Consider the following 24,673-nt stretch of genomic DNA (forward strand, 5'->3'; position numbering starts at 1 on the left):
CCAGGAGGGACATATTCATTTTGGCCCAATTCTGGGTCAGAGCACTAATGTGTTAGATTATAGGGGCAATATTGGCTTGCATCAACTCTTTCAGACCTGGGATCAGCTTTATTCCTAGGTATATCAGCCCTGACGGCATCCATCTGTATTGCCACCCCCTTCTGATATCAGGGGGACAGCATTTAGAGAGAGGCATTGCTTCTGACTTGCTCCAGTTGATTGTGTACCCAGATATTTCGGAGAAGGACTCGATAACATTTCCAATGATCCCAACTGCTGTTCGGGGGTTGCTGGATACCAATAAGATATCGTCCGCATATAAAAATAATTTATGTTCTACCTGCCCCGCTATTATCCCTTTGATGTCCTGATTAGTCCTCAGTGCGATAGCAAGTGGTTCGAGGAAAAGCGCAAACATTTGGGGAGAAAGCGGAGAACCTTGCCTCGTCCCCCGCCCTAGGTTAAAGGGCGAGGACACGATCCCGTTGGTCAATACTGATGCCATCGGATTTGTGTATAACAGTTTTACCCACCCAGTAAACGATGGACCGAACCCGAAGCGCTCTAGCGTGTGAAATAAGAATGCAAATTCCACCTTATCAAAGGCCTTTTCGGCATCCAATGAGAAGGCCACTGTAGGTTCTATATCATTCCTTACCTTCCACATTATGTGTAGGAGTCTGCGGATATTATCAGCTGAGTTTCTCCCCTTCACAAAGCCCACTTGATCTGAATGCACCAAAGTTGGTAGTACATCTTCTATTCTATTCGCAAGTATCTTTGCCAATACTTTTTCTTCCAAGTTGCTCAGGGATATAGGTCTATAGCTTCCACAGCATTGAGGGTCTTTGCCCTTTTTCTGTAGTAGTGTAATAGTGGCAGATCTCAAGCTAGTGGGCAATCCCCCCTTTATCAGTGAGTCCTCATATACTTTTAATAATCTCGGAGCGATTATATCACTGAATTGTTTGTAGAAATCGGGAGTAAACCCGTCGTCTCCTGGTGCTTTACCCAATTTAAGGCTGTTGATTGCCGCGTGTATTTCTTCTATCGAGACCCCCCCCCTCCATTGATTTTACCTGTTGTTTCGATAATGACGGTAATTTGATTTTGTCGAAGAACGCGTCCATTTTTAGCTGATCCACCGCCTTCTGTGGGGTATATAAGTCCTGGTAGAAGCACCTGAAGACATTATTAATTTCCTTTTTGTCCGTAATAATCTTGTCATCTTTATTACGAATCGAGGATATAATATTCTGATTATGCATTTGTTTAACCCGATTCGCTAATATTTTACCCGCTCTCTCCCCTTGTTCATAATATCTTTGGTTGGTCCTAAATAACGCATATTCAGCCTTCTTTTGATATATGTTGTTCAATTCGTATTTGGATTTGCTTAGGTTCCTCCACGTTTCTGGGTCTGGTCTTTGGCTGTGCTGTTTCGAAAGTATTTTAATTTCCTCATCTAACGCTGTCATTTTTTGTTTCTCCGCCCTTTTTAGTATCGCACCGTATTGTATGAGTCGTCCTCTCATGTAAGCTTTACATGTGTCCCACATTATGCCACTATCATCTATTGACCCTTCATTAAGTTCCCAAAATTCCTTAAATATAGTTCTAATGTACGTACACGATCCTTCATCGTTTAACATCAGGTTATTGAATCGCCATCTCCGAGATCGTTGCCCTTCTTCCATGGATGTGATCACTAAATCAACCGGAGCATGGTCAGATATTACAATGTTCCCTATCCCAGTACTTGCAACCTGTTCTACCAGTGCGCTAGAGATCAGGAAATAATCTATTCTAGAGTATGAGGAATGTGGGTGAGAGTAAAACGTGTAGTCTCTTTCTTGTGGGTTCATAACCCTCCAAACATCCACTAGACCCAACTCCTCTATCAGAACACCAACCGCCAGTCTCCCTGTGTTGTCAGCGGTTTTGGGTTGGTATGATCTGTCTATCAAGGTGTTTCCAACCAAGTTGAAGTCCCCCCCTATGATTACGTTGCTATTCCCTATTTTCCTGATCACCTCACATACCTCATGGAAAAAGTCTGAGGACGACCCGTTGGGCGCATATATATTAGCTAAAGTAGTCCTCTGTCCCTCTAAATCAGCATCCAGTATAACCCATCTTCCCTCATCATGTGAGAAACTATTGTGTACCTTTAGGTCTAAGTTTTTTCTCACCAATATTGCCACCCCCCTCTTCCTAGAAGAGAACGTGCTATAGTATATTTGTCCCACCCAATCCCTTTTAAGCTTGGCCGACTCCTCCTCATCCAGGTGTGATTCCTGAATTAGTGCAATATCTGCCTTTTTTTGTTTCAAGAACGTCAATATCTTCTTTCTCTTAAAGGGGAACTATTTTACTATTCCTAGCACTATTTGGGCAACTTTAAACAATTCCTGTCAGTCTATTGAAGACATCTGTACGTTTAAAAAAAAAAATGCATTGGTTTATATTTCTAATCAAGTACTCAAACCCATCATTTTTCAGCCACAAGAAATCAGGCTGTTATGGCCTGGCTCCGCCCATAAGCACTTTGAGTGACAGTCAGTCGAGAGAGAGAGAGAGAGAGAGAGAGAGGGGGTGTAGACAGACAGACAGACAGACACCCTATGTCTATACGTTGTGTTAGTTTGCTGCTGCTATGAGAGAGAGAGAGAGAGAGAGAGAGAGAGAGAGAGAGAGAGAGAGAGAGAGAGACAGACATACAGACAGACAGACAGACAGACAGACAGACAGACAGACAGACAGACAGACAGACAGACAGACAGACAGACAGACACCCTATGTCTATACGTTGTGTTAGTTTGCTGCTGCTATGAGAGAGAGAGATAGAGAGAGAGAGAGAGAGAGAGAGAGAGAGAGAGAGAGAGAGAGAGAGAGAGAGAGAGAGAGAGAGAGAGAGAGAGAGAGAGAGAGAGAGAGAGAAAAAAAAAAGTGTGAGTGGGAGAGGGAGCCGGGAGGACACGCAGAGTGTTTACAGTTCTCTCTCTCTCGGTTCGGGAGCATGAGCTGTCTGTGGCGCAGCGCGGTGGTGGACTTGAGCCGGGAGGACACGCAGAGTGTTTACAGTTCTCTCTCTCTCGGTTCGGGAGCATGAGCTGTCTGTGGCGCAGCGCGGTGGTGGACTTGAGCCGGGAGGACACGCAGAGTGTTTACAGTTCTCTCTCTCTCGGTTCGGGAGCATGAGCTGTCTGTGGCGCAGCGCGGTGGTGGACTTGAGCCGGGAGGACACGCAGAGTGTTTACAGTTCTCTCTCTCTCGGTTCGGGAGCATGAGCTGTCTGTGGCGCAGCGCGGTGGTGGACTTGAGCCGGGAGGACACGCAGAGTGTTTACAGTTCTCTCTCTCTCGGTTCGGGAGCATGAGCTGTCTGTGGCGCAGCGCGGTGGTGGACTTGAGCCGGGAGGACACGCAGAGTGTTTACAGTTCTCTGCTTCTCTCGCTCGGCGGGCAGCTAGAGGGGGCGGGTGTTATTATGCAAATGCACCATATGACGTCCCATATAGGCAAATTTTCAGATGACTCACTTGAGGGACGGACATTATTGTGAGGGGAGAATTGGAAGAATGCGCCAAATCGAGAATTAGAGACATAGATTCTATTACTATAAGTCCACATAGCTAGAAAATAACCCTAAACACAGGAAAAGGTCATTTATAAGATAGTTCCCCTTTAATGGGATGATGACATCCGTCTATATTCCACGATATTATTTTAATCAGCCCCATATTTCTCGTAATGCATCTCCCCTGTGCAATCCATGACGTAGTCTAGTGCCTGAGACTGTGAAGATATATACAATAGTATAGCATACAATGAAATAAAAAAGAACATATAAAAACATAAATACACTTCCCCCCCCCACATTTACCCAAGCTACGTTCGATATGACCCCAGATAGAACAGTCGTACCGAGGGTGAAATCGATACTCACCCATGCACCTTGGTCCCCCTCGACTAACAGAGGAGTGCATACGGCACGAGGCAGATTGCCCAAAACTGTGCCCCTATTATCTTGTAAACCCTGACGTAACGTATGGCTCACACTGTAATCTATATCCAGTGTGATCAATTCAACTGAACTTGACAAAACGGTAACGTTTCCAACCATTAACATTTGTATATCTTTCAGATATATCTTGGTACATTGTAACTTCTATGACATAGCCATGATGGCCTGTGGTTCATTTCGTTATATTTTTCCTGTATCCATCCGGGATATTTCCCCTCCCATACTTTTATTATATTCTTCTATCCATTGCCCTCTATTTTCATTTCACATTTTTTTTTTTTTTTTTTTATTATTATTATTTTTCTTTCTCTTTTCCAATCACTTTTTTTTTTTTTTTTTATATATTTTTTTTTTCCCTTTTTGTCTTTTCCTCTATATACATATTGACATTTTTTGATGTTATTTACTCTATGATGATGCCCCCGTGACTTATCTGTATTCATGCGCTTCATGAACTTTATCTCAATTGTCCGCCTCCGACTGTCCCCGTCTGAATCCCTGTAGTTTCTCCCGGTATCCGTGATGACCATTGCCCTGCTGTGTGGGGCGTTCAGTCCCCGTCGTCTGCATGTCGTCCCCCGGTCCCCGTTTTCTTCCCATTGTCTGCCAGGTAGACAGCCGCATTATCTCCTCTCGGTCCGGGTCGGTAGTCGGGTTCACCACGGTGATCTTGAATCCACGCTTTGCCATATCCGCCGTCGCCTCCGCCGCGCTCTGGTACAGGCGGGTGCCATCTTCGTAGAATACCCTCATCTTCGCTGGATACGGTGTCTGGAACTTGAGATTCTTCTCCTTCATTATTCTCTTGGCCTCGGCATATTCTCCTCGCTTCTTCAGTATTTCAGTGGGGAAGTCATGGTCGACATAGAAGCGATCGTTGCCACATGAGACGTTCTTCTTCTGCCATGTTCGGCGTATTATCTCTTCCTTCATTTTGTAACTCCCAAACTTAACCACGATTGACCGTGGCTTCAGCTGTGGGTTGTTAGGCCTCGGGGCCAGTGCCCGGTGTGCTCTTTCGATACAAAGGTCCATGTCATGAGGCAGACCGAGGGCGTCTTTAAACAAGCCGTCTAGAAATCCATGCATGTCTTTCCCCTCTTTTTCCTCCGGGATACCATACACCCGCAGGTTCTCTCTCCTCGTCCTGCCCTCCTGGTCGAGTAGCTTAGCCTCCACGTCGGCCTGCCTCTGCATTAGCTTTTTTATTAAAACCGTCGCCGCACCAAGCACATTTTCATTTTCTCCGATTCTCCCCTCAGTTTCATCGAGCCTGTCGTTCATTTTGTTCATGTCATTTCTTATCTCCCGAAATTGACGCTCATTGTCTTTTCTGAAGTCTTTGAGCTCGTTGTATATGTTCAGCAGCGTGGCTTCTTGTTCACAGTCATCGTCGCCATCTTTTCCTCCCGTTACTTCGTCATTCTCTGCCATTCCGTCGTCCTTTCCAGTTGTAATCGTGGTCGCCCTACGTCTCGTGATAGCCCCTTCTGTCATCCCTATTAAATATATACCCTGGTGTTTTTACTAAATGTTTCACGGGGCTACATCATTTTGCTGTCGGGGAGCTCGCGAGTTAAGCAGCCATGTTCTTCCGCGGTCAGACCGGAAGTCATTTTGAGTACATTTTAATGAACCAAATGAGAATATCAATACATCTTTTTTTTTTTATCTTTGACTGTGAATAACACCATGCTCAAATTGACCAGACCTGAAAAATCTAAGCAAATTAATAGATGGAAGATGATTAACACTATGATCGCCGTGAACGAGTTTACACGTCATTCCTAGCCATGCTCATTCTGCCGAAGACGCCGTAACTCGTCTTTGATGTCAATATTTCAAAAATCTGTCATCGAAAATTTCCTTTCCGGAGCCCTGAGACACACTGCAAAGTTCCACTCAACTCTCTAGCGGTTCAAGAGCGCCATCTGGTGGCCGATCGGCAGATCGCCAGCCGGAAATTAACCTTTGAACCGGTAGTGCTCATCCATATGTGGTCCGGGCACTCGCTATCGTTAGAGAGACTCCGTATTGACACAGTGAACGGTGCAAATAACTCGAAAAAACAACATGATTTGGACGTATATACTATTATACAACCTGGAAATGGATCGGGCATTTCTCCATCCCATTATAGAAAAAATTCTGTTCCACGCTCATCTGCCAGCGGCGCGAGGAAGCCACGGTAAGATTCAGCGTTATTTTCTAACGTCTTCTATACTAACTGATCTGATGAACATATGACCCACTCTGGATGAATCATCTAACGCTGCCCATGGAATTATAAACGATCCCCCGCCCATCCGGTCATCATCAGATGATGCGTAGAAACTTCTAGAACCACATCCAGTTGACATTTTTTATCTCGCACAGATTCCTACCAAACTGTATTTGATCATCAATATAATGCATTTAGTGCTATAAATCACGTTCTGAAGAAAGCTGCAGAAAACGATAAAAACATACTTATACTTTAGACCATATTTTAGTATGAATATGTGAATGAAAAAGTTTAACGTTGCTACACCCTGAACAATACATATAGGACATTGAATGGGCCATAATAATTGCAATTTAGCAATAGAATTTAAAAAGTTATAGGCCTGCAAAGAAGGGGAACTTCTCCATAGACAAATAGAGCTGGCGAGGGATGGTAAATTATTAATTTAACCCATGGCGATTAAAGTGTTAAACAGAAGGTTTTGTAGATACAGTACTGAATTCTGCCATCCGGACACATGCAATTTGAAATATGATTATAGAATATAGAATATCAGGCATAAAATAGTTATGATTCATTAATTAATTAATAGATTAATTAATTACAAATCCTGTAATTAATTAGATTCTTTTTTTTAATCGCCTGACAGCACTAAAATAAACATAATACGATATGCGACCGTCTGACTCATGTCTGGATGTCAGATTGCGAGAAAATCTATAATTCCATATTATCACAGTTTGAATGTTTAAGAACATAATATTCACTGTAACAGCTAACAGTTATAGTATCTCTAAATAGTAAACACTTTTGTTTAAAAAGGGGAGTTTGTGACACAAAAAAATTCAGCCAAACTTTAGATTTTCTCAGTTTTTCACTGCTCTGAGACTTGAGTTTTAACTAGATTCAAATAAGCATATCTTCAACTATTTTCATATTCAATAGCTTACATTCTGTACAAATCTTAAAAAATTACTTGTGCTACGAACTGGTCACATTATGTAAATATATGACTTATGGCTATAAAATAACATGCGTTATTTACCTTTCCTCCTGTGGTGGATTAGTACTTCATTAGTGTTGTGTTACAAGGTGGTAAGGTGTGTAGGACCCAGGTGCAGTGCAGAACGGATAAGATGAGAGGCAGGTGTTGGTTTATTAAACAAAAGGTACTCTTTTATTTAGAGTAAAAAGGGTACATGCAGACGAGCGAGTATAAATAAAAGGGGAGGCATATGCACACAATAAAGTCATACAAGCGACAAGGAAAAGACACGGCAATGAATACAAAATGGCGAACGGATTTCTTCTACATGGCAGGAGCGATAAGTGTTACTCACATATAAGCACTACTCACAGGGCAGTCTGTGTTATGGTTTGAAACCGACCCCAACAGCACGGCACAGACAGGTAGTTCAGAGTTAGCCAAAGACTAGGGCGTATTTATTTCTGAAACAGGAATGAGCGAAATAACAATAAGAACAAACAAAGGGGAGAATGTTCTTGGCAGAGTTGTCTGCGGCTCTGCAGATCATCCCGGTATTGAGATGGAGAGAGTGGTCAATAAACAAGCCAACGGAATACAGAGGCAGTCCAGTCCTCCCTAGCTGAGTCCAGTATAAACACACATGACTTTATCTTCAGTGTTACCAACACACAAGTTTAGCTGAGCCCAGTACAATCCCATGTGACTTAATCTTCAGTGTTACCAACACACAAGTTTAGCTGAGTCCAGTACAAAACAAAAACGGCAAATCTTCAGTGTTATCCAAACACACAGAAAACAGAGAATCCAAAAGGTTCGTTCCAAAAACTCACCAAAGCGCAAATGCGCAAAGCGGGCAACGAGGCACAGCTCCAACGGATGATAGAGATACACAACAGCGGCAACTTCCATGGACGTCCTGAAGAAAAACAGACGAGGCACAACAACGGGGGGAACAGGCAGTAGCAGTGGTAATCCAAAACGACCCGACAACGATTGACAGAAAGACCCGAGTATATGAAGGGCTCTGGGCGCTGATTACAAACAACCGACAGGTGCGTGACGGCAATTGGTACTTGACCTAGAAGCGTGTGGTGGCAATGAGCCAATCCTCCTCACAGTACCTTGAAGCGTGTGGCGGGAATGGGCCAATCCTCACAGTACCCCCCCCTCCACGGGAGCCACCCGGCGACCAGCCCGGCCCGGCCTGTCCGGATGGGAACGATGGAAGTCGGTGATCAGGTCGGGGTCCATGATGAGCTGGCGGGAGACCCAGCTCCGTTCCTCCGGGCCATATCCCTCCCAGTCCACCAGGTACTGGAACCCCCGTCCCCGCCGTCGGACGTCCATAAGCCGACGGACCTGCCACTGGGGGTGTCTGTCCACCATCTCGGGAGGAGGCGGGTCTGGAGTAGGAGGCATCAGGGGACTGAGGGAGACAGGCTTAACCCGGGACACATGGAAAACGGGGTGAATGCGCATGGATGCAGGAAGCTTAAGACTCACCGCCGCGGGACTGAGCACCTTCAGAACCTCAAAAGGACCGACGAACCGGGGGTTAAGCTTCTTGGCCGAGGATCGAAGCGGAAGGTCCTTGGCGGACAGCCACACCCTCTGCCCAGGGTGGTACGTCGGCGCAGGGATCCGGCGCCGGTCAGCCCCACGACTGGCGCGCTCCGATGACCGGAGCAGTGCAGTCCTGGTGATCTCCCAGACCTGTCGGCACCGGTCGAGATGGTCCTGCACAGAGGGAACTGCCACCTCCGACTCCTGTGCAGGGAAAAGAGGGGGTTGGTAGCCCAGGGATACCTCAAAAGGCGAGAGGCCGGTGGCGGAACTGACCAGGGAGTTGATGGCGTACTCGACCCATGGGAGGAACCGGCTCCAGGAAGCGGGTCTCTCGGCAGCCACACAACGGAGAGCAGACTCCACGCTCTGGTTCATCCTCTCTGTTTGTCCGTTAGTCTGGGGATGATAACCAGAGGAAAGACTGACTGTTGCCCCCAATCCCTTGCAAAAGGCCCGCCATACCTGGGAAGTGAACTGGGGGCCCCGGTCCGAGACGACGTCCTGGGGAAAACCATGGAGGCGGAACACGTGGCTTGTCAGGAGGTCCGCTGTCTCGGCAGCCGAGGGAAGCTTGGGAAGGGCCACGAGGTGAACCCCCTTGCTGAACCGATCCACCACGGTCAGTAGGCACGTGTTCCCCTGGGACGAAGGAAGACCCGTGACGAAGTCCAACGCCACATGGGACCAAGGGTGGCTCGGAATGGGAAGCGGCTGCAATAGCCCGGAGGGTGCCTGGTGGGAGGCCTTGCTGCGGGCGCAGACCTCGCAGGCCAGAACAAACTCCTTGACGTCGTTCCTCATGGTGGGCCACCAGAATCGACGAGCCAGGAAGGAGAACGTGCGATGAACGCCCGGGTGGCAGGCGAACCGGCTGGTATGGCCCCACTGGAGGACCCGGGACCGGACTGAGTCGAGACGAAGAGGCGACGAACGGGTACATTGCCGGGAGCGGGATGGAAGCGTAAGGCACGCCTTACCAACCCCTCGATGCCCAAGGTGACCACTCCCACCACCCTGGCCTCTGGGAGGATGTGAGTCGGATCCTCAGTGGTTGGAGCCCCCTTGGAGTGTAACCGGTACAGGGAGTCGGCCTTCGTGTTGCGGGACCCAGGGCGAAAGGTCAGCGAGAAGTCGAACCGACTGAGGAAGCTGGCCCACCTTGCCTGCCGGCCGTTGAGGCGCTTGGAAGCACGGATGTACGTCAAGTTCTTGTGGTCCGTCCAAATGGTGAATGGTTCCTCGGCCCCCTCTAGCCAATGACGCCACTCCTCCAAGGCAGCCACTACCGCCAGCAGCTCCCGATTGCCGATGTCATAGTTCCTCTCGGCAGGGAGGAAACGACGTGAGTAGAAGGCGCACGGATGTACCTTCTGGTCCGTTGCCGACCGCTGGGACAAGATAGCCCCTAGTCCAGTATCCGAGGCGTCCACCTCCACAATGAACTGTCTCTTGGGGTCTGGGTGGAGCAAGACCGGGGCGGTGGTGAACCTCTTCTTGAGGGAACGGAACGCAGCGCAAGACGCTGGGGACCAGTCGAACGGCAGGGAGGGAGAGGTTAGCCTGGTAAGTGGTTCCACCACCTGGCTGTAGTTCCGGATGAATCTTCGGTAGAAGTTTGCGAACCCGAGGAAGCTCTGTAGCTCTTTCCGAGAGGTGGGTTCCGGCCACTCCTCCACGGCCCGGATCTTGCTCGGGTCAGCTCGGGTCAAGCCGCTCTCCACGATGAAGCCCAGGTACTCGACGGAGTCGGAGTGAAATCGGCACTTCTCTGCCTTGACGAAGAGCCGATTGTAGAGGAGGCGCTCCAGCACACGGCGGACATGCTGGACGTGTTCCTCGAGGGTCTTGGAGAAGATGAGGATGTCGTCCAGGTACACCACCACAAACTCCTCCAGCATGTCACGGAGGACGTCGTTCATGAGCGCCTGGAATACCGCCCGAGCGTTGGTGAGGCCGAACGGCATCACCAGGTACTCGTAGTGGCCCCTGGGAGTCTTGAAGGCGGTCTTCCATTCATCGCCTTCTCGGATACGGACCAGATGGTAGGCACTCCGGAGGTCCAGCTTGCTGAAGACGGTAGCCTGGGTGAGGGGCTCGAAGGTGGAGTTCATGAGAGGAAGAGGGTACTTGTTCTTAATGGTGATCTCGTTGAGTTGGCGATAGTCGATGCAGGGTCGAAGGTCTCCATCCTTCTTCCCAATAAAAAAGAAACCGGCCGCCACCGGGGAGGAGGAAGGCCGAATGAGACCTGCTGCCAAGGACTCAGAGATGTACTTATCCATCGCTGCCTTCTCAGGGACGGTCAGACTGTAGAGGCGGCTGCCGGGAAGGGGAGCCCCAGAGCGGAGGTCGATGGCACAGTCGTAAGGCCGGTGAGGCGGAAGGGCCTGAGCCCGGGACTTACTGAAAACCTCCTCGAGGTCGTGGTATTCGGGGGGAATAGTCGAGAGGTCCGGGGGCGGCTCACAAAGGGAACTCCGGGGCGAGGGACTGGACGCCGCCTGAAGACACTGGGCATGACAGGAGGAGCTCCACCCCCTGATGGTACCGGAGGACCAAGCGATGTGGGGCTCATGCAGCGCGAGCCAGGGCCGACCCAGGACTACAGGGACAAGAGGGGATCTGGTGATAAAAAACTGGAGTCTCTCAACGTGGTTACCAGCAATGGTGAGAAGGACTGGACAGGTGTGTTGAGTGATGTCAGCCAGGCGGTGCTGGTCCAACGCGAACACCTCCAAGGGTCTCTCGAGGTCCTCAAGTGGAATGTTGGCCTGGGTGGCAAACTCGAAATCCAGGAAACTCTCTTCAGCACCCGAGTCAATGAGTGCCTCCACCGTCGCCCGTTGGTCCGCCCAGGCTAGGGTGATGCTCGTCAGACGGTTAGGTGGTGCACGGGTGTGGGAACAAGAAAAACGGCTCACCAGGATCTCCCGGGGTCCCGGCGAGCCTGGTCTTTTGGCCGGGTGGGGCAATTGGAGATACAGTGTCCATCCCGGCCGCAGTAGAGGCAAAGGCCGGACCTGAACCTGGCCTCCCGTTCAGCCTGGCTAAGGTGTGTGCGTCCCAGCTGCATGGGTTCCTCCTCGGGCACCGAACGGGAGGGGAAGGAGCCACCTGTTGCGGAGGGAGCAGGACGGACTGCAGTACCGTCACGAGTGCAGGGGGTCTGGGGAACGTCTGGGGGTCCCAGTCGGGCTCTCTCACGCCTTCTCTCCCAGAGGCGTCCGTCGATGCGAATTGCGAGGTCGAATAGGCCCTCGAGGGAATCGGGCTCCTCACGGGTCGCGAGCTGGTCCCTTACTGCGTCGTTGAGCCCCCTCAGGAAGGTGAGACGAAGCGATTGATCGTTCCAACCACTCTCCGTTGCGGCCAGTCTGAACTCCAGCGCGTAGTCGGTGACACTGCCACTGCCCTGCCGGAAGGTGCCCAACCGAGCTCCTGGGTCCTGGCCACGAGCTGGGTGGTGGAAAACCCTGCGGAGCTCTGCCACGAAGTCTGGGTAGGAAAAACAAAAATCAGCCCTCATTGACCAGGAGGCAGTAACCCACTGTGCTGCTCGGCCTGAGAGCAGGTTAGTCATGTAAGCCACTTGGGCTCCCTCTGAAGTAAATCGGCTGGGTTGATGAAGGAAAACCAACTCACACTGCATGATGAATGTGGCACAATCCTCGAAGTTACCGTCAAACCAACGTGGTTCGGAGAGACGGGGCTCCCGAGGTGCGAGGTCGGGAGGCGCGGGGTCCGCCACGGCTGCGGGTGGTGCTCTGGCCGAGACTCCTGGAGTAGGTGGGGTTACAAGCAGGGCGTTAAATGCTTCACTCAACGTCTGTAGTTGGTGCAGAATATCAGCCTGCTGATTACCCTGGGCTGTCTGCAGGGTAGCCAGAGAGCTAAGGGACTCCTGAATAGGCTGGACCTGAGCCCGGAGGTCCTGCACAGCAGCCGCAGCCGCACCTAACTGTAGGCTGTTGTCGTTGGTCAATTCGATCTGGACCACCAACGCTGCCTTGACCCTGTCTGTGTCGGCTGGGGTCGTCATGGTCGGGTCGTAATGTTATGGTTTGAAACCGACCCCAACAGCACGGCACAGACAGGTAGTTCAGAGTTAGCCAAAGACTAGGGCGTATTTATTTCTGAAACAGGAATGAGCGAAATAACAATAAGAACAAACAAAGGGGAGAATGTTCTTGGCAGAGTTGTCTGCGGCTCTGCAGATCGTCCCGGTATTGAGATGGAGAAGCGGCGTAGCGCCACTGCCTCTGCGGCTCTGCAGCTACTCCAGGATCCAACTCGGGGAGGAACGGAGAGAGAGAGAGAGAGAGTGGTCAATAAACAAGCCAACGGAATACAGAGGCAGTCCAGTCCTCCCTAGCTGAGTCCAGTATAAACACACGTGACTTTATCTTCAGTGTTACCAACACACAAGTTTAGCTGAGCCCAGTACAATCCCACGTGACTTAATCTTCAGTGTTACCAACACACAAGTTTAGCTGAGTCCAGTACAAAACAAAAACAGCAAATCTTCAGTGTTATCCAAACACACAGAAAACAGAGAATCCAAAAGGTTCGTTCCAAAAACTCACCAAAGCGTAAATGCGCAAAGCGGGCAACGAGGCACAGCTCCAACGGATGATAGAGATACACAACAGCGGCGACTTCCATGGACGTCCTGAAGAAAAACAGACGAGGCACAACAACGGGGGGAACAGGCAGTAGCAGTTGTAATCCAAAACGACCCGACAACGATTGACAGAAAGACCCGAGTATATGAAGGGCTCTGGGCGCTGATTACAAACAACCGACAGGTGCGTGACGGCAATTGGTACTTGACCTAGAAGCGTGTGGTGGCAATGAGACAATCCTCCTCACAGTACCTTGAAGCGTGTGGCGGGAATGGGCCGATCCTCACAGTCTGTCGATCGACTTGCGGTGTCTGTAGTAACACGGAAGACCATAAAGCCATATATCCCCCCTTGAATGGCCCTTCTAAGGTTTCTCTCCTCCACACTGCCTGTGGAGCATTTTTCCCTATTGTTAGGTTTTAGTGAGTTTTTCCTTACCTTCGCGTGGGGTATGTCTGGGAGCAGGGCCGTAGCCAGGGTTTAGAAATTAGGGAGGTCCATTTATTTTTTTGGCCCAGACCGGCCCACTATAATCGGTCGGACACCACCCACCAGTACACCATCCTTACGGTCCCCTTAAATATGCGTACCTACTGTACTATTCCCCCCCCCCCAACCCATTACAAAGCTGGGTAGTAAGTGCCATGGACAAGTGGACCAGTGTACTCACTCGCTCTTGGCTGAATCTTGTTTTGGGTGGTGATGTAAAAACACCTGCATCATAGCAGGCTCAGGATGGGCAACGTAGTCTATAGCCTGTTCATCCCTGTCTCTCTCCTCCACAACCTGGCTTGACTAGACATAAGGAGAGAGATGATTACAATTAACTGGTACATTCAGGTCCAGAATTGTTGGAATCCCCTGACAAAGATGTGCAAAAAGCTGTACAATTTAAACAATACCATACTGGTAATGAGAAAATAGTTGTTTATTCAATGAATGCATGGAGCAGTTCCATCTTATTTCATTTGATACTAACTACTCAGTTCATACAGATTTCAAGTATTCAAATATCAATGATTAATATTGCATAAGGTTTACAGTTAATAGATCACCTTCTTGTTTTATATTCATCTTATATGGCAATTAAATCAATGGTGTGTTTGTTTGGGGAGTTTGACCTATGTGCCTACCACGTGAAGGTGCATGATCAATGGACAGCACAAAAACAATTTGTGTAGGTGGAGACTAGAGCTACCACAGATAGTAATAAGTTATTAAGAGTAAGTAATCCATACCATATATATCCTAATAGTTACCTTATTACCATACTTGGCTGAAAACAAACTTTGCTGCCTGTTGTGAATGTGTTTTTCCCTGTAGGCTAATACATAAGTAGGCATACATTTTTGCAGTTGAGGAAAAATTTGCAGTTGAGTAGGCTATAATGTGCTGTGTTTTTATGTCTTCCATCGAGGACCACCTTGGAAATAAGTGTTAATGCTTGTTAATGAATGCTTTTAGGTGATATCCTCAGGAATACAAATTGGTCAAGATCATTTGTTTTTATGATGTGTTTTTAATTTCCAAATAAATCTAATCAAATAAAAAAGCAGTTTTTGCAGTTGAGCTACTGGTGTTGTATATTATACAGCCTTTTCATCTTTATCAAGGGAACCCTTATCCTAATGATTTAAAAAATAATATTATGATGATACGATATGGACCTAGTAGTTGGGTCATCTGTGGCACTTCGTTTCTCAATGGATTTTTTAAAAAGGCGGGGGAAATTTGTGAGAGACCAAAATCCAAAATGGCTGCCGTGGAAATTAACTTTTTAATGGTTTGACCTACAATGATGCCCAATACATGGTACCAGCCCCCTCTCAGTCATGTACCAGCCCCTCTCAGTCATGTACCAGCCAGCCCCTCTCAGTCATGTACCAGCCCTCTCTCAGTCATGTATACCAGCCCCCTCTGTCATCTACCAGCCCCCTCTCAGTCATGTACCACAGCCCCATCTGAGTCATGTACCAGCCCCCTCTCAGTCATGTACCAGCCCCCTCTCAGTCATGTACCACAGCCCCATCTGAGTCATGTACCGGCCCCCTCTCAGTCATGTACCAGCCCCCTCTCAGTCATGTACCAGCCCCCTCTCAGTCATGTACCAGCCCCCTCTCAGTCATGTACCAGCCTCCTCTCAGTCATGTACCACAGCCCCATCTCAGTCATGTACCATAGCCCCATCTCAGTCATGTACCACAGCCCCCTCTCAGTCATGTATACCAGCCCCCCTCTCAGTCATGTATACCAGCCCCCTCTCAGTCATGTACCAGCCCTCTCTCAGTCATGTACCAGCCCCCTCTCAGTCATGTACCAGCCAGCCCCCTCTCAGTCATGTACCACAGCCCGCTCTCAGTCATATACCACAGCCCCCTCTCAGTCATGTACCACAGCCCCCTCTCAGTCATGTACCAGCCCCTCTCAGTCATGTACCAGCCCCCTCTCAGTCATGTACCACAGCCCCCTCACAGTCATGTACCAGCCCCATCTCAGTCATGTACCAGCCCCCCTCTCAGTCATATACCTGCACGACTGGCGGGGGGGTGCTTAGTAAGAGATGTGATTGGGCCAGCCCAGTGTCAGTCAGTACCAATGGGCCGATGTCTCAGCCTAGTAGTGGGCCGGTCGTTGACAAAAAAAAAAAAATATATAATTTTTTTATTAAAAAAATTTATATAATTTTTATTTTTTTTTAATAGTTACAAATAGTTACCGAGGTCCGGACCTCGGTGACCTCATAGCTGGCTACGGCCATGTCTGGGAGTGCTTGCATTCTTTCATTTATTTGCATTTATTTTAAATTTGTTGGACCTTATGGTGTTCTTGTTCTGTTCTTGACTTATTGTTATGTTTTCTTCTTGACTTGTTTAAAGAAGACCTGTATGGCCCATGGGGACATTAACGTGTGTTGTTGGGCCTTATAAATAAATTTGATTTGATTTGATTTGATCTTAACTAGACACACCAGGTGCCAATGAATGCAATTAGGGCAGATAGACGGGTCAATTACTACCAGGTAACGCTAGGGCTTTGCCCCCTGAGGAGAGCAAAACCCCCCAAACATTACAGTGTTGTGTCTGACGGCGTCTCCTGTCTCCACAGCCGTGAGGCAGTTCCTTCTCTTCTCCAGCCAGCTGGCCGTCAGAGGAATCCCCTTCAACCTGTTCACCCAGGAGGACATCATCCTGCCCATCACCGGGATGCCCTCCTTCTTTGTCGGGGTGGACTTCAGCGCTGAGGACGACGTCATCTTCTTCTCCGACACGGCGAAGGACATCATCTACAAGCAGAAGGTGGACGGGACGGGTGAGTCACGTTCGTACCGTGTGGGTTGGAACGAGAGCTTGGCTTGATGGAGTCGAATGGTCCTTTCTGAACTGGTTGATTGATTGAAAACTTTATTATTAACAGATTGCAGAATGGGTACAATACAGTTACGGCTCAATACACACAATTGTTAACCCTTTCATTGCCACACGACAGAAGGTTAACCCTTTACTATCACACAACCGACAGTCGCCAACAGAAGGGTTAACCTTCTGTGTATTGTCGCAGTGAGAGGGTTAACCGTTTTGGTAGTGCGGCAGTGAAAGGGTTAAGGGGATGCAGACCAGAGAAAGACTTTCGTCTTGTTTACATCAGGGTCCCCCATGAACTGACTGAACTGAACTATTATATCTGATCTGCCGTTTTTTTAAAACAGATTAACTACTTCTAACCGGGATTGGGATCCGTTCACTTTCAATAAAAAATCTACTCAAACCTGCATGGATTTCCATAATTCCATAATCACAACAGGAACGACTCATCATTTTACATTTACATTTACATTTAGTCATTTAGCGGACGCTTTTATCCAAAGAGACTTACAAGTTCTGTACAACAAGTCCGCTGGAAGGGTACAACTCTGGCAGCTAAGGGTCAGTGGTATTGTTTGTCAAATAGTGTCAAGACATACTAGCATGATAGGTACTAGTATAAGTATAGTAGCATAGTAGTATAGACATAATAGCATGGTAGGTAGTAGTATAAGTATAGTAGCATAGTAGTATAGACATATTAGCATGATAGGTAGTAATATAAGTATAGTAGTATAGACATATTAGCATGGTAGGTAGTAGTATAAGTATAGTAGCATAGTAGTATAGACATATTAGCATGATAGGTAGTAGTATAAGTATAGTAGCATAGTACTATAGACATACTAGCATGATAGGGCAGCAAATTAGACCCAGGCAACTACCGCCCTGTTTCTATTCTTACCTCCATCTCGAAGGTCATGGAGAAGATAGTCTACGAACAGGTCGAAAAGTACCTGGCGGAAAAAAATCGAATATACGAATTCCAATCTGGCTTCAGAACCTCCCACTCCACTGACACATGCCTCCTCTATTTGAACGACCACATCAAACAAGAGGTGGACGCGGGCAAATACTGCGGCATGGTCATGCTGGACCTACAAAAGGCCTTCGACACTGTCAATCACTCCATTCTGATTGACAAGCTAAAAGCAATTGGTTTTGATAGCTTATCAGTGAGCTGGATGCAATCCTACCTGGAGGGGAGAGAACAGATGGTAGAGGTAAACGGTACTCTATCCCCCCACCTCACAGTGAGCTGTGGTGTTCCACAAGGAAGCATACTAGGACCGCTACTCTTCCTAATTTATGCAAATGACATGTCGTCAGCCTGTGACTGCAACTTGTTCCTGTTTGCGGACGACTCAGCCCTGCTGGTCTCTGACAAGAACAAGTTGCAGGTTGAAAAAACCCTCAGCTCGGAACTAGGCAAAATCTGCATATGGCTCGCTGATAACAAACTATCATTACACATGGGCAAAACAGAGTCCATTCTCTTCGGTTCAAATAACAAACTCAGCAAGACCGACGGCTTCTCAGTTGCAGTGGGTGACAATATTGTCACAAGGAAAGACGAAATTACCTACCTGGGTTCCATCCTAGAGGCAAATCTTTCCTGTGACAAAATGGCATCCAATGTAATAAAAAAAGTCAACCAACGAACTAGATTCTTGTACCGGATCTCCTCTCTGGTAAACAAGAATACCCTGAAGACTCTGGCAGGAGCACTCATTCAAGGGTACTACTACTATGCGTGCACCTCATGGTACCAAAGCACCTCAAAGGCGCTTAAAACAAAATTACAAACATCACAAAACAAACTGGTCAGACTACTACTTGACCTTACCCCCAGAACCCACCTCACCCCTGCCCACTTTGACAACCTAGGATGGCTTAGAGTAGACGACAGAGTACAGCAACTTGCAATGGGCCTGGTCTACAAGATACACTATACGACTAAGGTACCCATGTACATGTCAAAATACTTCCCAAAGGTCAGTGAATACCACAACCACAACACCAGAGGAAGCTCAACAAATCATGTTAAACCCAGATTCGGCTCAAACAAGGGACTAAACACGTTTCGCAATTATGCCACATCAATGTGGAACGCCCTACCCAAAGCTGTAAAGGAATGTGAATCCCTACCCACATTCAAAACTGCTCTTAAAGAGCACCTACGGGAGACTGCAATTCGAAACTGGCCACCGTAAATGCCCAAAACCCCCACCACCTCCTAATAGACAGTCTCCTCCCCACCGCATGTACATATTCCCTCCCCGCCGTATGGATATTTCTCTCCCACCCACCCACCCCCTCCTAATGTACAGTCCCCTCCCCATCATATGTATATACTCTGTCAGGATCTAGGGGTAACAGTACTGTATATTTGAATACCGTTTATGTCACAAATGTATCAGTACTAAATACCTATATGTCCCTATGCCATAAATGTCATGTATGTTGTGTATGTCATAAATGTCTATATGAATTGAAAATGGGGGACCCTGATGGAAACAAGACAAACATCTTTTTCAGGTCTGCATCCCCTTAACAATTGTATGTATTGAGCCGTACTGTATTGTACCCATTCTGCAATCTGTTAAATAAAGTTTTCATTCATTCATTTCATTCATTCATAGGTAATAGTATAAGTATAGTAGCATAGTAGTATAGACATAATAGCATGATAGGTAGTAATATAAGTATAGTAGCATAGTAGTATAGACAATTATTAGCATGATAGGTAGTAGTATAAGTATAGTAGCATAGTAGTATAGACATATTAGCATGATAGGTAGTAGTGTAACTATAGTAACATAGTAGTATAGACATATTAGCATGGTAGGTAGTAGTATAAGTATAGTAGCATAGTAGTATAGACAATTATTAGCATGATAGGTAGTAGTATAAGTATAGTAGCATAGTAGTATAGACATATTAGCATGATAGGTAGTAGTGTAACTATAGTAGCATAGTAGTATAGACATATTTGCATGGTAGGTAGTAGTATAAGTATAGTAGCATAGTAGTATATACATTATTAGCATGATAGGTAGTAGTATAAGTATAGTAGCATAGTAGTATAGACATAATAGCATGATAGGTAGTAGTATAAGTATAGTAGCATAGTAGTATAGACATAATAGCATGATATGTAGTAGTATAAGTATAGTAGCATAGTAGTATAGACATAATAGCATGATAGGTAGTAGTATAAGTATAGTAGCATAGTAGTATAGACATAATAGCATGATAGGTAGTAGTATAACCAGGGCCGCCTCAGGGGGTGTGCGAGCAGTGCGGTCGCACAGGGCCTCGCGGGAAGGGGGGCCTCGCAGATTTTTTTTTTTTTTTTTTTTTTTTTGAGGCCCCCCTTCCCGCGAGGCCCTTTTTCATCACAGACCTAAAATCTAGTTTTGCTTATATGCTTATATATTTCACATTAGACACGTTTGTAGAATGTGTCTGACTTGTTCCTGGGTCTGCGGCTCTATTGGAGCTCTGGGGCTCTGCAGCAGACATACTATTGGTTTCAACGAAGGGAGGGGTTACATCATGTGTACCCCGGCGTGCGTCAGCTGCGTTTGACTATTTCGCGCGTGCAGCTTTGGAGGTTATGCCAGCCAAGAGGAAGAGGACGGTCGTTCGGCAGATGGACTGAAGATGAAAGTTGTTGCATGTTAGACAGTTCAGTCAGGCTAGCCATGTCGGCTTAGCTAAAAGCAGGGACAGCTAGTTAGCTTTAGCTATGTTATAATATCGAGTGCTAACGTGTGGTTCAGTCGGGATAGCCATGATGATGTCGGCTAGTAGCTAGCTTAGCTAAAGGCTAACTAGCGTTAGCTAACCTAGAGAGAGCGCGTGCAGCATTGTTATGCCAAGATGAAGAGGACGGTCATTCGGCAGATGAACTTCGTCAACTCCACACGGTTGTCTCCATCCTCTTGGACGTTTGGTGAGTTTTTAATGCACTCTATTCTATTCCCGCCGTGGATATATCTCTCTCTCTCTCTCGGGAGCCAAACGGGCCGGCTAGCTGTTGTAGCTAATGTTATATTGAGCCAAAGCGGGCCGGCTAGCTAACGTTATATTGAGCCAAACGGGCCGGCTAGCTGTTGTAGTAGCTAACGGTGTGTGGCCTGGTGTCAGTACCTGGCTACTCTATTTGCAGTTAGCCTATTTAGCTGATGTCGGCCATTGGCTCCTTGCTACTTTGTTTTCTCTGGTATAGACCCTCTTCTCTTTGGATTTAAGTGTTGATCTTTGTCCTTTTGGATCTATGTATATTCATGTTGCCTTTGTGAAGTTATCTTTTCCTTCTGTTTTGTTCTTCCATTAAAAGTTGAATATCCTTTAGGGGCTCATCTTTGCTTATCTCTCTCATACATGCTCTCTCTCTAACACACACACACAGACATGCTCTCTCTCTCTAACACACAAACACACATGCTCTCTCTCTCTCTCTCTCTCATTCTAACACACACAGACATGCTCTATATCTCTCTCTAACACACAAAATGACATGCTCTCTCTCTATATATTTCTCTCTCTTTCTAACACACATATACATGCTCTCTCTCTAACACACACACACAAACAGACATGCTCTCTCTCTATCTCTCTCTTTCTACCACACACAGACATGCTCTATCTATCTCTCTCTCTTCAATTCAAATGAGCTTTATTTCACATTCTTGTATTTCTCCCAGTAGGTATGGGAGTTTTGAGTTATTGTCGATGTTTTCAAAGTCTCTTTGGGTGTTTGCAATTTGTGGGAAGTATGTCTTGGTATAGTGGGCAGGTTGTTAAGAAGTGGAGCTTGGTTTCCACCTCATCTTGTGTGCAGTGGGTCTGTCTTCGCTTGGGACCCAGGTCTGCCTATGGCGGCCTTTCTCGATGGCTAGGCTGTGCTCGCTGAGTCTGTACCTAGTCAAGGATCTTCTTAGTATTGGGTCAGTCACAGTGCTCAGGTATTCTGCCACTGTGTACTCTCTGTTTAGGGCCAAATAGCATTTCAATTAGCTCTGGTTTTGGGTTGTTTCTTTCCAATGTGTGTCTCTCTCTCTCTCTCTCTCTGGCCTTGCTCTGGTGGAGGGTCAGGGGCATTGCCGGGTCTGTGCAGCGATAACACTGTATATTGACTGTAGAACGGGAGCTCTCTCTCTTGCTATATGTTGACTGTATCATGCCCAGCCTCGGGCAGCGCTATTATTTAAGAATATGTTGACTGTATGACATTTATTTTAATTTTTTTCTTGCACAGGGCCTCGCATTTCTCCCAGGTGGCCCTGAGTATAACTATAGTAGCATAGGTTTTTTTTTATCATGGAGGTTGATGACCTGTCAACACCTTGTGTTTTTTTCTACCATGTTTACAACCCCTGGATAATATTCCCTCCCAGCGGAGAGCTCTAACATGTGATCCAGCCAGGCTTAGACGGGGAGTTAAGGGAGTACCCACTGTGGCCGACTGGTACTAAGGTGGGGGAGGGAGGGAGGGAGGGAGGCCAGGGTGGGAGAGGGGAGGAGAGGGGAGGAGAGGGAGGGAGTCGGCAGACAGCAGAACAGACAGCAGGGGGAGGGATCACGTAATCACTCAACAGCTCAAAGTCATGACCCAGAAATGAGGAGAGGAATCCCAACTTATGTGGAGTGGAGAGAGTGGAGAGGAGCCGGGGAGACGCTGTGACCACAGAGGTGCGAGGTCCAGCGGAGAGAGCACCTTCACTAGTGTGAGGGCTTGGACAGCGCCAAACAACACGCAGCAGCAACAACAGCAAAACTCACATACAGTATATCGGCTTATTCAAGGCTTTCTCAGGCTTTGCTCAACCTCGGGGTCAGGGTTCCAAGTGGACTCCCCAATATAAAAATAAATTATATATAATTATATATATATATATATATATATATATATATATATATATATATATATATATATATATATATATATATATATATATATATATATATATATATATATATATATATATATATATATATATATATATATATATATATATATATATATATACACACCACCTATCATGTTAATGTATCTATACTACTATGCTACTACAGTATACTTATACTACCTATCATGGGATATGTACAGATATAGATATAGTATCTACAGATATGTAAAAAGGAAATATATATATATCCCTTACCTACACTGCTGGCCAGTATGACTTACTTACTACCATATTGTCTTTATACCTGTATCACTCTACATATTAATACTACAACTCTGTGCATACATCTGATTAGCACTATTACTCAGTAGTACTAATATGTTATACCCAGTTTAATCACCTGTGCATTGTCTATTACTATTGCACTTTACTGCTACATTTGCACTCTGGTTGGATGCCAAACCTCTCTTCGTTGTACTATACTTGTGCTGTATAATGACAATATGATTTAAGTAATAACTAATATAAATTTTATTTTATATTTGGTTATATTATTTTGAGACAAAAAAAACAAAAACATTTTGCACAGCAGCTGGAGTGGTCCCTGTTAGGTCGGGGAAAATGTAAGCTGACAGTTTATTTATCTAAATGTGTTCCTCGTTCATCTCCGTATTAAACGGCGGTGGGTCCCCGTCTGCTTTGATCCCCGCAGGCAGGGAAGTGCTCGCGGCCAATCGGGTGGAGGGAGTGGAGGACCTGGCTTACGACTGGATCTCAAAGAACCTCTACTGGACGGACCCGCGTTACAGGAGCATCTCAGTCATGAAGGTGGCAGATAAGTCCAGGAGAGCCATCGTGCAGAACCTCAACAACCCCAGGTCCATCGTGGTGCAGCCTATTCTTGGGTAAATATACATATATATATATATATATATATATATATATATATATATATATATATATATATATATATATATATATATATATATATATATATAATAGTGAGAATTGACTGTTGATCTTACCTGGTAAAGGGTGCTGTAAGTGGTATTTTTATGTTGTTAAAATAAGTTGTCTATATAACAGCCATCGCTGATATATGGTGTCTGGTCAGTAACATGAGTCTCCCAGTCCCTCCACTCTGCAGTAAACAGGCAATAAATGTTTCTGGTATCCTGTTCCCACTTTATCCAATCAGGAGAATTCCACACTGAAAACAAATGGTCAGACAAAAATGAGAGATAAAAACAAGTTATAATAATAGAATAATGCGCTTTAAACAAGTAAAATAATCTGCCAGTGCAGTAAGCAAATCTGGCTTGGCAAGATTTCTTGAAATAAGTAAAAATATCTAGGGTTTTCTCTCCTGGTTGGATAAAGTGGGAATGGGATACCAGAAAATGTATCTTCTGTTTACTGCAGAGTGGAGGGACTGAGAGACCCATGTTACTGACCAAACACTCTATATCAGTGAGGGCTGTCAGAATGTAGAGCTATTCAACACTTATTTTAACAAGAAATACCACTTACAGCACATTTTACTCTTTGTAGGCTTGCCATGGGTGATGTATGTTGGATCTTTAACATCCACATTTTTAGATTAGATTTGCGATAATCAGGGTGGGAAATGAACGCTTGCCACCAGCCAGAAGATGGTAAATGGCTGTGGCTGGTAAGATTGTATGCTCTACCAGTGACTTTAGCAAACCATCGTTTGACGATTCTCTTCTGTTGACTGTTTCAAACCTCAAACCAAAACATTGTGTTTCTCATTCTGTTATTCATCACACCTGGTCCTGCTGCTGACAGGAAACAAACTGGGACCAAAGCAGATTTCTAGCTAAATGCAATTCAATTGAAAAGGTCTATAGACAGTTCCTATGAAGTAGTTGTAACTTGTGCCTCTACAACGACTATAGTTTCATGCAACACATAAAACAATGGTGGTTCTAGTGTGACGATTCCTG

The 24,673-nt window shown here is 46.4% G+C and overlaps 1 protein-coding gene across 1 annotated transcript in view; it reads left to right on the plus strand.

Annotated features, from left to right (window-relative positions):
- Positions 1-24,673, plus strand: part of lrp2a (low density lipoprotein receptor-related protein 2a) — a gene marked incomplete at its 5' end in the record, with an annotated part of 335,411 nt that overhangs the window by 79,518 nt on the left and 231,220 nt on the right. The window contains 2 exon segments of the mRNA XM_084314359.1: positions 16,532-16,735; positions 23,419-23,611. Coding sequence (XP_084170485.1) covers positions 16,532-16,735; positions 23,419-23,611 — 397 coding nt within the window.

The sequence above is a fragment of the Notolepis coatsorum genome (assembly GCF_963971535.1).
Source record: "Notolepis coatsorum genome assembly, chromosome: 5".
Classification (NCBI taxonomy): domain Eukaryota; kingdom Metazoa; phylum Chordata; class Actinopteri; order Aulopiformes; family Paralepididae; genus Notolepis; species Notolepis coatsorum.